The following is a 14,534-nucleotide window of genomic DNA, read 5'->3' on the forward strand; positions in this document are numbered from 1 at the left end:
TCAAATCAATGACATCTTATGAGGGAAGATCGGGGGAGCTAGGGATTTTCTCTCTGGAGTGAAGGAGAGAGAGAGGTGACAGTAGAGGTGTATAAAATGATAAGGGCCATAGACAGAGTGGAGAGCTCACACAAAGTGCAGGAGGAACTCAGCAAGTCAGGCAGCATCTATGGAGGGGAATAAGCAGTCAACGTTTCGGGCCAAGACCCTTCAGTGGGACTGGAAAGGATAGGGGAGGGGAAGGAGTACAAGCTGGCAGATGATAGATGAAACCAGATGAGGGGGAAGGTGACTTCCAGGGCAGATATGCCTAATACAAGAGGGCACAATTTTAAGGTGATTGGAGTAAAGTGCAGGGGGGAATGGCCAAGGTAGGTTTTTTACGAAGAGAGTGGTGGGTGCGTGGAGTGCAGATACATTGGGAACATTTAAGGGCCTCTTAGATAGGCACATGGATGGAAAGAAAATGGAGGGCTATCTGAAAGGAAAAACATTAGAATGATCTTGGGGTAAGTTAAAATGTCGGCACAACTGAAGGGCCTGTATTGTTCAATGTTCTCAGTCATCCTCCAGTGAACCATTCCTTTTGCTTGATGGCATCAATGTTTGGTGCTTGCTGTGAAGATGTTGATGCTAGTTGGTGGTTTGCATTCAGGGTCAGTGACGGAAGAGGCTGGATGTAAACTTGGGAGTTTGATGCCTGCTGCATCGATCTGCCATTATCATTGCCGGTCAGCGGCCCCATCGTTGCTGGCAATCCAGTGCCCATCTTTTTGCTGTCAGAGCCCAAATGATCCAAGCAAGAGAAAACAAAGGGCATAACATGTCCATAGTGCCTTCCACTGTGTCCTCCCCACTGAACTCTTCATCAAACTGTCCCTCCACTGGTCTTCACTGCAGTGTCCCTCCACTGGTCCTTCACTAAATTGTCCTTCCACTGTGGCGTTCACTGCAGTGTCCCTACACTGTGACCTACAACAGTGTTTCCTGCAATTTTGTATTTCACCAATATATTCCTGCACTCAGTGTCCACTTTCCCAGGCATGATTCCTGATTCTGTATCTTTTACAATACCTTCTCTTAAAAATGTCCGTGTCTGATGAATCGTCAGTTAAATCCCGAATAATGTTCTCCGTCTGTTAAATGAGTTCGTCATCTTGCTCTCTGTCCTCAGTATGACCCACTCTCGTTCTCGTCCTGCCACAGACCTTTTATTGATATTCTGTGCGCATTACCGTACGTCTTTTTCAATGTGCCCTCTAAATGATGCTTCTTGCGATCTAACTTGTACCGAGTCCTGTTCAGCCATCACCCAGTCCTGCTAACTCTGATAGAACCCACTCGCCCTCTGACAATGTCTTGTTCTTAAAACAAGATCTCATCCTTGACCGTGATTCCTTCTCATGCTCCCTTCCCATTGCTAGTCAGAGAGGAGATGCAGGAGTCTGACGACACACACCTAATGTTTTATGAACAGTTTCTTCCCTTCCACCATCATATTTCTGAATGGACAATGAACCCATAAACACTACCTCTCTATTTTTCCATTTCTTGTAGTAATTTACAATATTTTCTGTATTGCATTACATTGTTGCGAGAAAACAAGCTTCACAACCTTTGTCAGTGATTTTAAAAAACTGGCTCTGGTTCACTGACCCTCCCCTACCTGTCCTCCGTCAACCCCACAACCCTCAGAGACCTCTGTTTCCTCCAATTCCCTCTCTTGAATGATCTCACTTTCCACTCCTCTGCCAGGCCATGGTCTCCCACCCCTGTACTCCCCTCACACCTCCTCCAAGTTACTCCCTAACACCCTTTGCAGGACCCTGAGAGCAGGCGGCCGGCCACCACTCGTGACGTGGTCCTTCGTAAGTGTGCGACTGTTTAGGACTTGCCTGAATTACCTGAGAATGTTTTGTTACATTTATTGTTTCGGGAGCTGGGAGAAGGCGGCTTTTAATGAGGGGGACTTGTCACATACTAAAGGATTACTTTCCTCCAGGTACCTTGAACTCAACAGCAGACGACTTGCTGTCCGAACAGACAAAGAAACAACTGGTCTTGAGGATTATCAGTGGCCAACAGCTTCCGAAACCCAAAGATTCAATGCTGGGCGACAGGGGAGAGGTCAGTGAACACTTGGTGGTAAGACTCACAGAGGCTGTTCAGCCCACACAATCCATGCTATCCATAAGGTGCCATTCTGTTCTAATCTCAAGCAAGTTGGCACTGGGGTGAGCCCACTCATTGTAAATTCCTCTCTGCAGATCTACTCTGCCTACTGTTATAATGGTTCTACCTCAGTGCACTGTTGTAATGTTGTAATCAGTATGGATGGCATGCAAAGCAAAGTTTTCACTGTACCTCGGTACCTGTGATAATAATAAACCAAATTTACTGGCTTACAATTTATCAGTTCATAGAGTCATAGAGGTATAGAAAAGTACACCTCAGAAACAGGCCCTTCATTCCACACGAAATCATTTAAACTGTCTACTCCAATCAACCTGCACTGGGACCATAGACCTCCATACCCCTATCATACATGTATGTACCTGTCCAAACTTCTCCTAAACGTTGAAATCGTGCTCACATGCATCACTTGCACAGGCAGCTGATTCCACACTCTCACGACCCTCTGAGTGAAAAAGTTTCCCCCCACCCCCGTGTTCCCCTTAAACTTTTCACTTTTCACCCTTGAACCCATGACCTCTAGTTGTAGTCCCACATATCCTCAGTGGGAAAAGCCTGCTTGCATTTACCCTATCTATACCCCTCATCATTTTGTATACCTCTATCAAATCTCCCCTCAATCTTCTACAACCCAAGGAATGAAGTTCTAACCACTGTGAAAATGGTCCACAGTTACCTATGCTTCAACATTTGAAGTGCTCACCTAAACACTTCTGAAGTGTTATGAGAGTATTTGCCTCACCCTCCCCCTCAGTCTGTGTGTTCTGAATACTAACTACCCTCTAGGTAAAATAGGTTCCATCTCCGATCCCCTCTAAGCCTCGTACTCCTTACCTTATCCTTAGCTCTAGACATCATTGTAACGGGGGAAAATTTCTTCCGTCCAGGCTCTCATGTAAAGGATGTACAATAAAAATCCCTCCTGAGTCCCTTCCAGTGCCTGAGGTTTAATCAGCTTTGTTGACAGGGTTTTTATTGTCCCAGTGTCTCTGGAAATGGACGGTCAGTGTTCAGGACCCAGCCTGAACCAGGAAAATATCATTGGTGAACAGGAATGATTTGGACGTTCTCCTTGATCTCATTTTATTGGTAGTTCTTGTCACAAGTACGTTGAAAGACACAGTGGAATATGTCATCTGCATCAAATCAAATCAGAGAGGACTGTGCTAGGCAGCCCACAAGCATCACTATGCTTCTGGCAATGACATAGAATGTCCACAACTCACTAACCATAACCATAACCATGCAGCTTTGGAATGTGGGAGGAATCCAGAGCACTGGAGGAAACCCACGTAGTCATGGAGAGAACGTACAAACTCCTTACAGGCTGTGGGCAAGATCGTACCCCTGACCTTACAGGTGCCGTTGTGAAGCGATTGCACAAAGTGCTGTGCTACTGTACCACTCTGGCATTAGGAGAGCAGATAATCTGACCGAGGGTCTGTTCGCTTTCCAGTTGGTCACCAGAAGAGTAGGTGGGAACTGTCCTGGGAGATCAGAGGTTGGAGGTCACATGAGAAAACCACCAAGAGTTGTCCAACTGTCCCAACCCGCAGTCCAAGCTCAGTGCGCTAATAAATCTCCGGGCTTGTGAGTCTAGAACTTTCTCCTTACAATAAGATTAATGATCAAAGGTAATGGAAAAGCAGGACTGATGCAGTTTTATTATGCTGGAGTGTAAACCAATTTAAGATCCAGATCGAAATAAATGTAATTTGACGACAGAATGGGGTTCAGGAGCCAGAATGGGGGACACAGCAGTGCCTCTGCCTCATAGCCCTCGGGAGCTGAGTTCAGACCTGAGCCACAGTGCTGTTGGAGTGGAGTTTGCAGGCTCTCCCTGTGACCACATAGGTTTTCCCTCAGGCTCCAGTTTCCTCCTCATCCCTAAAACACATGTATTGGTGTATTGACCCCAGTGTGTTGGTGAGTTGGGGGAGGAGGGGACGTTGATGGGAATGGGTGCTAGGGTAGGATTTGTGTAAACGCGGGTGTTTGAATGGTTGGCACAGACTCAGAAGGGCCGAAGGGCCTGCTTCCAAGCTTCATGACGCTGGTTGAAAGGCTTGCTCAGCACCCATGCATTTGCTTCCTTCTAAGATGGATGACGACGGCGGGGGTAATTTCCCTCTCAGTATCTGATGGGTTAAGGCTGACAGGAACTCCTTGAAACAGGTCCCTTTGCGCAAGCCGCCCAGTAACTGAAGGATGGACATTGTCAAAGTCAGATTGTGGTTTAGGTTGGTGGGATGCTTTGATAAGTCCTTGGTTATAGCATTTCCTCTCCTAACACTGTCCAATTTATTTACTTATTTAGAGATACAGCACAGTAACAGGTCCATCTGGCCAAACGAGCCCATACTGCCCAATTATACCCACGTGACCAAATTAACCTACTAAATTGTACACCTTTGGAACGTGGGAGGAAACTGGTACGCCCAGAGAAGACCCACAGGATTACGGAGAGAACATAGAAACTCCTTATAGACAGTGGCAGAATTGAAACTCGGTCACTAGCACTGTAATAGCTTTACGCTAATCGATAGATTACCATGGAGCCCTACACCTCTACAGTAAACCAGTGATTATGGCATTGGACTAACAATTCAAGGAAAACCCCAATGTGGGGCATTTGAAAATCTGAATTTGCCCTGTTCACTCCATGAGGTGCCAGCCCATTGGATCTATAATGGCAACCATTTCACACCACAGCTGAGGGGTAAGTGGTTCTAAACCGATGACTGCGACCTTCACCGACACTTTTGCTCGTTTTGTTCCATAGATAATCGACCCATTTGTGGAGGTGGAGATAATCGGCTTGCCCGTTGACTGCTTCAAGGAGCAGACCAGAGTAGTGGATGACAACGGTAAGCAGAGCAGGGTGCTACACCAGTGTTGGGTGGGGAGGAGAGGTCTCTACGGGTGAACCGGGGGCCTGCGACTCACAACTCCATTGGCTGGGTGAGATTTATAATTGGCTTTAAACTTTAAACGAGCACTTGAATCGCTAAGGCTTAGAAAGGTATGGATGAGTGCTAGTCAGTTGGCATGTTGGGCCAAAAGGCCTTTTTCAGTGCTGGCAAACCCTATGACTTCAGTGTTGTTGTTAGCAAGGAGGAAACCACCCATCTGTGCTGAGTACAGAAGTTTGTCTCTTCAGTTGTTTATGTGGAGACTGTGTGCAGGGTCTATGAGAATATCCATATTTTTCGCAGATGAATGATACCATGAAGTCACATGAACAGGACTTGAAACTTCTGTTCTTATCACTTCTGCCTTTTTTTGGTTTTTGAATCCATTTCTAAGTTTTCAGCTATTCATCCTGATGGTGTATGCTCAGAGCTAAGGACCAAGCCATTGACAGGATTCTGCTGCCACTTCATTCATCCACCCACTAGGTGGCACCCAACACCAGAACAATAGTCAGCTCGGTCAACAGCCAGTGTTTGCTGACCTCTCAAAGAGTCCGTGGAAGAGGCACAAAGATTTAGCATGAGAATATCCACCAACTATTAAGGAACCTCCTGAATTTCAACTGTAGAAAACAAGTTTTCTTTTGTATAACGCTTCTACAATTTCAAGACGTCCCACCAGGTTTTTAAGTCAGTGAAATTCTTTCACAGTAGTAGTGTATGAAAACAGGAGGTACCCAATGAAGTGGCCCTTGAGTGTCTGTTCGTGGTCTACACCCCAGGGTTCTGAAGGAGGAAGCTGAAGAGATTGTGCAGTCATTAATAATGGTCTTTCAAGAATCACTAGATTCTGGTATGGTTCCGAAGGACTGGAAAACTGCAAATGTCGCACCACTCTTTGAGAAGGGAGGGAGGCAGAAGAAAGGAAATTATAAGCCAGTTAGCCTGACTTCGGTGGTTGGAAAGATGTTAGAATCTATTATTAAGGATGAGGTTTCGGGGCTCTTGGAGGCAAATGATAAAGTAGGCCAACGTCAGCATGGTTTCCTTAAGGGGAAAGCCTGCCTAATAAATCTGTTGGAATTCTTTGAGGAAATAACAGGCAGGTGAGACAAAGGACAGTCAGAGGGTATTGTTCACTTGAATTTTCAGAAGACCTTTGACGTGAGGCTGCTTAACAAGATAAGAGACCATAGTAATACAAGAAAGGTGCTAGCACGGATAGAAGATTAGCTGATTGGCAAGAAGCAGAGTCAGAATAAAAGGTGCCTATTCTGTTTGGCTGCTGGTGACAAGCAGTGTTCCACAGGAGTCTGTATTGGGACTGCTTCTTTTTGTGTTATATGTCAGCGATTTGGATGGTGGAATTGATGGCTTTGTGGCCAAGTTTGCAGACAGTACAAAGACAGGTGGAGGGGCAGTTAGTGTCGAGGAAGCAGGGAGTCTCCAGATGGACTTGGACAGATGGGAAGAATGGGCAAAGAAGAGGCAGATGAAATATAGCATAGGGAAGTGTATGGCCATGCTCCTTGGTAGAAGGTAAAAAGGCATAGACTATTTTCAGAACAGGGAGAAAATTCAAAAACCAGAAGTGCAAAGGGACTTGAGGGTCCTAGTGCAGGATTCCCTAAAAGTTAACTTGCAGATTGGGTTGGTGGTAAGGGAGGTAAATGCAATCATTTCAAGAGGGCTAGAATATAAGAGCAAGGATGTGATGCTAATGGTTTATAAGGCCTTGGTCAGACCACACGGAGTATTTTGAGCAGTTTTCAGTCCCTCATCTAAAAAGAGATGTGCTGGTATTTCTAGAGGGTCCAGAGGAGGTTCATAAGAATTATTCTGGGATATAAAGGGTTAATGTACGAGGACCATTTTTATGGCTCTCACTGGAGTTTAGAAGAATGAGGGGGAAATCTCATTCAAACCTATCGAATATTTAAAGGCCTAGATAGAGTGGATGTAGAGAAGGTGTTTCCTATAGTTGGTGAATCTAGGACCAGAGGGCAGAGCCTCAAAGTAGAGAGGTGTCCATTTAGAACAGAGGTGAGAAGGGATTTCTTTTTCCAGAGGGTGGTGAAGCTGTGGAATTGAGCATCTCTACCAATGCTTCACAATCCCTAGGGTTGAGAATTCCAGAGCTTCATCACCCGCTGCGAAAAGAGGTCTCCACATAGCTTTGTTTTAAATGAGTGCCTCTTACCTTGAGATTATATTTCCTCATTCAAGAAACCCCCTCACCAACCAGTGAAAACATCTCAACATATACCATGTGATGGCTCTTAAGATTACAATAAAATCACCCGTCATTCTTCGAAACTTTAAGAATACAGATGTTCGTGATAGGATGTTCCTCCATCCCAGGAATTAACCTGGAAAATTTCCTTTGGACTGCCTCCAATGCTACCCTATCCTTTTCTAGGTAAGAGGACCAAAACTGTACGTATTATTCTAGTGTGGCATCATCGATCCTCAGCAAACCACACACCCACCCCCCACCACCTGTAATTTCCCTATTTCTTTGCTTCACCTTTCCAATGAAGGACAAAATGCTATTCGCCTTCTAAACTATACAGCACAACACTTGGAGTACTGTGTTCAGTTTTGGTCACCTCACTACAGGAAGGATGTGGATACTAAGAGAGAGTGCAGAGGAGATTTACAAGGATATTGCTTGGCCTTTTCTCCTCGGAGCGATGGAGGATGAGAATCAACCTGATAGAGGTGCATAAGATGATGAGAGGCATTGACCGTGTGGATAGCCAGAGGCTTTTTACCAGGGCTGAAAATATGAGGGGGCATAGTTTTAAGGTGCTTTGAAGTAGGTACGGGGGATGTCGGAGGTAAGTTTTTCACACAGAGAGGGCGTATGGAATGCACAGCTGGCGACAGTGGTGGAGGCGGATACAATAGGGTCTTTTAAGAGCCTCTTAGATAGGTACATGGAGCTTAGAAAAATAGAGGGCTATGCGGTAGGGAAATTCTAGGCAGTTTCTAGAGTGGGTTACATGGTCGGCACAACATTGTGGGCCGAAGGGCCTGTAATGTGCTGTAGATTTCTATGCTCTATGTTAAGCTACTTGCTGCACCTACCTGATAACTTTTTATGATTACCTCAAAGAACTCTGAGTGATGAACTAACCTGCAATATTTCTCCATTTAGATAATAATCAATGTTTTGCTTTCTATGACCAAAGTGCGTGACCTCACATTAAACTCCATTTGCCAGCTTCTCACCCACCCAGTCAACCTAACTGCATCCTATTACAGCGTCACAATATTTTTTCATCACACCTTACCTTTTCTCACGTCAGCATACATTATGCGCTCACATCTCCAGACGGGGACTTGACTCTATAATTTATGGGCTCTGACCTGTGGCTGAGCCTTAAGGAACTGTGTGGTTGTTGGTAATCCAGTATCTTATACAAGGCCTGGCCGTGTTCTAACAGGGTGACCTCATGTGTTGCAGGATTTAACCCAATGTGGGAGGAGACTCTGGTGTTCACACTACACATGCCCGAACTTGCACTGGTACGCTTCCTGGTCTGGGACCATGATCCTATTGGTCGCGATTTTATTGGTCAAAGAACTTTGGCCTTCACCAGCATGATGCCTGGTAAGTCAGAGAATGTCCCCGTATCTCGGGAGAAGCGCTCAGTAGCTGGGTGCTAAGCACACAAAATGCTGGCGGAACTCAGCAAGCCAGGCAGCATCTCTGGAAAAGAGTACAGTCGATGTTTCGGGCCGAGACCCTTCAGCATGACTTGGGCTGAAATGTCGACCGTACTCTTTTCCATAGATGCTGCCTGGCATACTGAGCTCCTCCAGCATTTTGTGTGTGTGTGTGTGTGTTGCTTGGATTTCCAGCATCTGCATCTTTTCTCTTGTTTGTAACTGGGCGTTTGCACATGTTTGTTCAGCCAGACCAGTTGTGGCCTGGAAATGCCACTAAATGTAACACTCCCAGTGGTCAGGCTCCTGTGGGCGCAAGAGCACTGTGTGTCAAAGGTTCCGGGGAGAAGGCAGGAGAAAGGGGTTGACAGAGATAATAAATCAGCCATGATAGAATGGTGGAGCAGCCTTAATGGGCCAAATGGCCCAATTCTTGTTCCTATGCCTATGATCTTATGGTCTTACCTGCAAAGGGCTGTATTGCTAGCTTCCACTTCCTTCTCTCTCCACAGGTTATCGGCACGTGTACCTGGAGGGGATGGAGGAAGCCTCCATCTTTGTTCATGTCGCCATCAATGACATCAGTGGTAAGGTGAGTGCCTCTTACGACAGCTTTCACATCCTTCCTCTCGGCAAGCAGTGAAGGGGGTTTGGGTGAGGTTCTCAGTTCACACCTCTTTATGAAGAAGCTGAGACTGATTTGGTTCTCCAGTTTTCTAAGTAATCTATTAGTGTTGTCACAATACTTTGGTGTTGGTTACACTGTCTGATTGTAGAAGCAAAGCAGATGCAGGCCTGGCTGATTATGGGCTGAAGCCCCAGTGGGAAGCCCAGATATACGCGACTTAGTGAAGTAATGGTGACACAGGACTGCCCAGCCTGTAGAAATCCAAGGTGCCCCACACTTGTCACAGCAACTTTACAACACACTTTGCCTTTGGTTTCCTTAGTTGGTGCAACTCTTCATCCCATCCTAAATAAGCATCGGTCCCCAAGGCAAAGAGTGGATGAAGCCCAACTCATGCAAGAGTGAGAGAGTGGAATAAAGCGGGGTGTGTGGTCAGTGCAGATAACCTGCCCCAGTAGTGATCCATCGGGTGGGAGAAAGGAGTGTAATGGCACGTTTGACTGTTAACCCATTCAGTGCTGATTGGAAATTATGTTCCCATTGAGTTCACCAGTTCTGCCTGAGCTGCATTCGGGTATTGTTGGTTAGCCCTCTCACGATGCTTATTTTTTAAATATAATTTCTGTGTTCATTCAGTTGGTTGCTATTTACCTTGTAAGAATTAAATCAAATGCAGTCGAGCCTGAATGAGCTACAGTTAGTTGTATGTCACTCAGTTAATGCCCTGGACATTTCATATTTGCTCTAGAAAATTTTTGGATAGAATACCTCCTCTGTGTTCCAGAAGATCCTGGGCTTTGCCCCCCTGTGTTCTAGATGGCCATCACTCCCCAACCCATGCTGCAGGGTTCTAGATCTTTAGCGGGTCTTCCCTGTGTTCCTCAAGAACTTGTGCCAGTTTCCCCACCTAACGTTCCCGAAGAGTTTATTTGTCAGGCAGCCCGGCCTTGTTGTTTTAGAAGCAGATTTTTTTTTGGCCTTCTATGTTCTGGAACAATTCCGGCTGTCCATGACGTCACACACCTGACGGAAGTTGTCATGACACAATTACAATTATGAATCGGCTTTGAAGGGAAGAGTATTCATAATTGCAAAATTTCTCCGCAGCTCTTCATGATATTTCTGGAAGTGCTTTATGAGTCTGAAATTGAGGTAGTCATCCAGGCCATGTGGGAACCAGTGCAGTGAGCTGCTCTTTTCCCCACTGATTCCAATGACGAACACTTCTCCTTATCCTTTAATCTTCAGCTAAGTCAGATCTGGGAAAGCTGGAATAATACCAGCTATTCAAATAATCAGAGGTATTGAACAGTGCCAGATAAATATGGCAATGCATTTCTCTGCTTAAAATCCCATGCCTTTCAATAAAATTCAGGAATCAGAGTGCTGGATCTATTTTAATTAAGAGACATCTGCACTAGAGAAGGCATGAAATAAGGTGATGATTAAAATCAATCTCATTCAGTCAGTTCTGTCAAAGGAAAAGGCTTATACAGCCAAGACACCTGGCAGCTCCACAAGTGACAGAAGGGCTGGATCTAATCAGTTGTAGGTAATATTTCTGAGACAAATAGAAATTGTTTTTTTTTGATAGTGTGCTCTAAGATTAGAACACAGCTTTAATCTTCTCCTCCTTGGAGATGTGTCTGTACGTCCTTTTGCTTTGTTCCATTGATGAATGCACAAGGCCGATCTGTTGGAGCCTGAGCTGAATTGAAAATCTGTATCATCTTAGAACAGGGGAAAGATGTTAACACACATCAGTTTGGACGAACAGTGTATTAACAGCCTTTCCCATAAGTGAAACTGACATCCTGATTTCGTTCTTCTTCATGCATTGTTCAGATTCTTAATGTTTGAAGACAAAAAATGATTATTTTTAATTTCAGAATCTGTTAGACACATTCAGACTCATCCATTTTAGTTTCACCCATTTGTTTTTAATTCTGTTCGTTGAGAGGATGGGTAGCTCACTGGAAAGCCCCAGTTTTTAATTGTCCTTTGCCTTGAGGATTTAGCTGAGGGGGAGTTCCAGGACTCTGACCTAGTGATAATGAAGGATGTGCTTCCAGGTCAGGATGTGTACTCTTAGAGAGGATCCTGCAGGTGATGTCTTCACTAATCTGTTTTATTTTATCCTTATCGACAGTGAAGATGCTGGCTTTGGTAAACGTAGTGCAAGGGACAGGGGTGGGTAGTAGCCTGATTAGCAGGGAACATTTGCACACCTTGATGCAGTGGATGTCTAACCTGAGTGAGGAGGTGCTGATAAAGTGGTGATTCTGTTCCAGATAGTGTCGCGGTCCTTGACTTCTGCGACGCCGCTTCTCCAGGCAGGCGGAGGGTAATTTCCATGCTTGCGAATGGATTATTGGAGCTCTTTCATAGTAACCCATACAAAATGCTGGAGGAACTCAGCAGGTCAGACACCATCTTTGGAGAGCAATAAACGGTTGACGTTCTGGGCTGAGATTCTTTGGAGCGTCTCGGCCCGAAACGTCGACTGTCTATTCCTTTCTGTAGTTCCTCCAGCCTTTTGTGTATGTTACTCTAGACTTCCAGCATCTGCAGAATCTCTTGTGTTTATGGAGCTCTTTCATATCCCATAACAACACAGAAAGAAGCCACTTCAGCCCATCCATCAGTACTTGTGGATACTGGTCCACAAGGTAATTCCAGTACCTCCACTATTTTTCTCTGTAAACGATTCCCCTATTAACTTCTCCCAGATTCTACCAGTTGCCTACACATAAATGGGGTATCTACCATGGGCATGTTTTGGAATATATGAAGAACCCAGTGCACCCAGGGGAAGCACATGAAAAACATACAAACTCTACACAGACAGCACCAAAGGCCAGTTTTGCTGGAATCGTGTGGGCTTCTGTTCTCCACAAGAAGTAAAATGGCTAAGGAGTGATTTTGACATCTGTGCAGGAGAGACATGGAGTCAAATACTGCCAGTCATTGCGATAGTATTGTCACATCTAAATCCATATGGAATTCAGGGAGAACAGTGGACAAAAGAGACAGCAGATGCTGGAATCTGAAACTAAAATAGAACACTCGAAGAACTCAAAGATTCAAGCAGCATCTGTGGAGGCAAAATATATGAAATGTTTCATGTTGAGACCCTGCTTCAGGACTGAGAGGAGAGAGGAAAAATTGCCAGTCTACAACAAAATGAGCAAGGGATGGGACAGAGGCTGGTAGCGATAGGTGGAACCAGATATGGAGGGGATGGTGGGCAGGTGGAGGAAGAAATGGGAAAGGTCAACAAAGGGGAAAGACAAATGAGTGGATGGGAGATTGTATGTGTGGGAAGGGTTATCTGAAAATGAAAAATTCAATGCGAGCTACCCAAACAGAATATGAGATGTTGTTCTTCCAGTTTGCATCGGGTTTTTCCGTAACAGTAGAGAAGGCCGACAAAGGGCAGGTCAGTGTGGGATCGGAAAGGAGAGTTAAAATGACATGCTCAAGATGGCCATAGTGGGCAGACCTCTTGTGCTCTGTAAAATGGTTGGCTCGTCTACGTTTGGTTTCACCAGTATAGAGGAAGACACATCACAAGTACCAAATGCAGAAGATCACATTGAAAAAGGTGCCCCACCTGGAAAGGCTTTTTTTAAGTCTCTGAGTGAGGATGAGGAAAGAATTGAAGGGGCAGGTTACACCTCCTACAAGTGGTGAAAGTGCGGTGGGGCCACTGAGGAGCAGATCAAGGAGACCTGAGGGGAATATATGACTGGGAATTAAGTGATGTTGAAGTTGGCAGACAGATGGGAAGTGGTTGCAGGATCCTGAGTTTTATAAATGAAAGCACAGAATACAAAATCAGGACAGTTTTATGGAAGCTTTCCGAAACACCAGTGAAGCATAACTCAAGTAGTGAGATATTTTGAGACTGTAGTAAAACTGTGAAGTCCTTAAAAGACGGTACAGAAATGTTGTCCCAGGTACATATAAACTGGGGAAACCAAGGTTGTTCTCCTCAGAACAGAAAAGATTGAAAACTGGTTTGACAAAATTGTTCAAGATTAAGAAAAGTCTGAAGGACTATAAAAAACCTACCCTGGCAGAAGTATTTATCTAACTTTGCAGATTTAAGGTGATGGGGAAAAAAGCCAGGTGTGACATGAGAGTCATACTCACACTGTGAGTGGTTGTGGCCTGAAGTTCACTGTCTGAGAGGGTAGTGAAGACAAATCCATTCACCAAAAGGGATCAGGTACAAGTATTTGCAGGGACATGGGAGATAGGACTGGCTGGAATCCTGCAGAGGGACAGCGAGAGTCAATGGGTTGATCAGCCTCCTTCTTGTTATTGTAACTCCCCCAACGCTTCAGGAGAATCTTAGCTCAGAATGTTTTGGCACTGTCACAGGGGCTGATCGAGACTGGCATCTCTGAAGTAAAGTAAGCCCATGGGGCAGTGTATAGAGAAGACAGTTAGAGGACAGATTTTGTAGAACTTCAAGGCAAATAGCTCCTTAAGTGGTAAATTCTCTGCAATTCTATGCTAATGTCTATGTAATTCTACCCTGAGTTCAGCAATATATCAGCAGGGGTTCCATGCTGCCACTTTGGTAAAATACTCAAAACTTGAGCATTTTTAAAGTAAAGTTGCTGGAAGAAAATTCCTGCCAAGGATGCTTTACAGGGCCCTGGTGAGACCATGCCTGGGGTACTGTGTGCAGTTTTGGTCTCCAAATTTGAGGAAGGACATTCTTGCTATTAACGGAGTGCAGTGCAGGTTCACAAGGTTAATTCCCGGGATGGCGAGACTGTCATATGTCAGAAGATTGGAGTGACTGGGCTTGTATACTCTGGAATTTAGAAGGCTGAGAGGGGATCTTATTGAAACATATAATATTATTAAGGGATTGGACACGCTGGAGGCAGGAAGCATGTTCCCGCTGATGGGCGAGTCCAGAACCAGAGGCCACAGTTTAAGAATAAGAGGTAGGCTACTTAGAACGGAGTTGAGGAAAATCTTTTTCACCCAGAGAGTGGTGGATATATGGAATGCTCTGCCCCAGAAGGCTGTGGAGGCCAAGTCTCTGGATGCTTTCAAGAAAGAGATGGATAGAGCTCTTAAAGATAGCGGAATCAAAGGTTATGGGGATA

General features: G+C 45.1%; 1 protein-coding gene across 1 annotated transcript in view; it reads left to right on the forward strand.

Annotated features, from left to right (window-relative positions):
- plch2a (phospholipase C, eta 2a) overlaps positions 1–14,534 on the forward strand; it is a 177,554-nt gene that overhangs the window by 131,813 nt on the left and 31,207 nt on the right. The window contains exons 18-21 of the mRNA XM_063033234.1: positions 2,003–2,127; positions 4,976–5,060; positions 8,575–8,721; positions 9,290–9,369. Coding sequence (XP_062889304.1) covers positions 2,003–2,127; positions 4,976–5,060; positions 8,575–8,721; positions 9,290–9,369 — 437 coding nt within the window. The remainder of the gene's footprint in view (positions 1–2,002; positions 2,128–4,975; positions 5,061–8,574; positions 8,722–9,289; positions 9,370–14,534) is intronic.

This window comes from Mobula hypostoma, chromosome 25, assembly GCF_963921235.1.
Source record: "Mobula hypostoma chromosome 25, sMobHyp1.1, whole genome shotgun sequence".
Lineage (NCBI taxonomy): Eukaryota > Metazoa > Chordata > Chondrichthyes > Myliobatiformes > Myliobatidae > Mobula > Mobula hypostoma.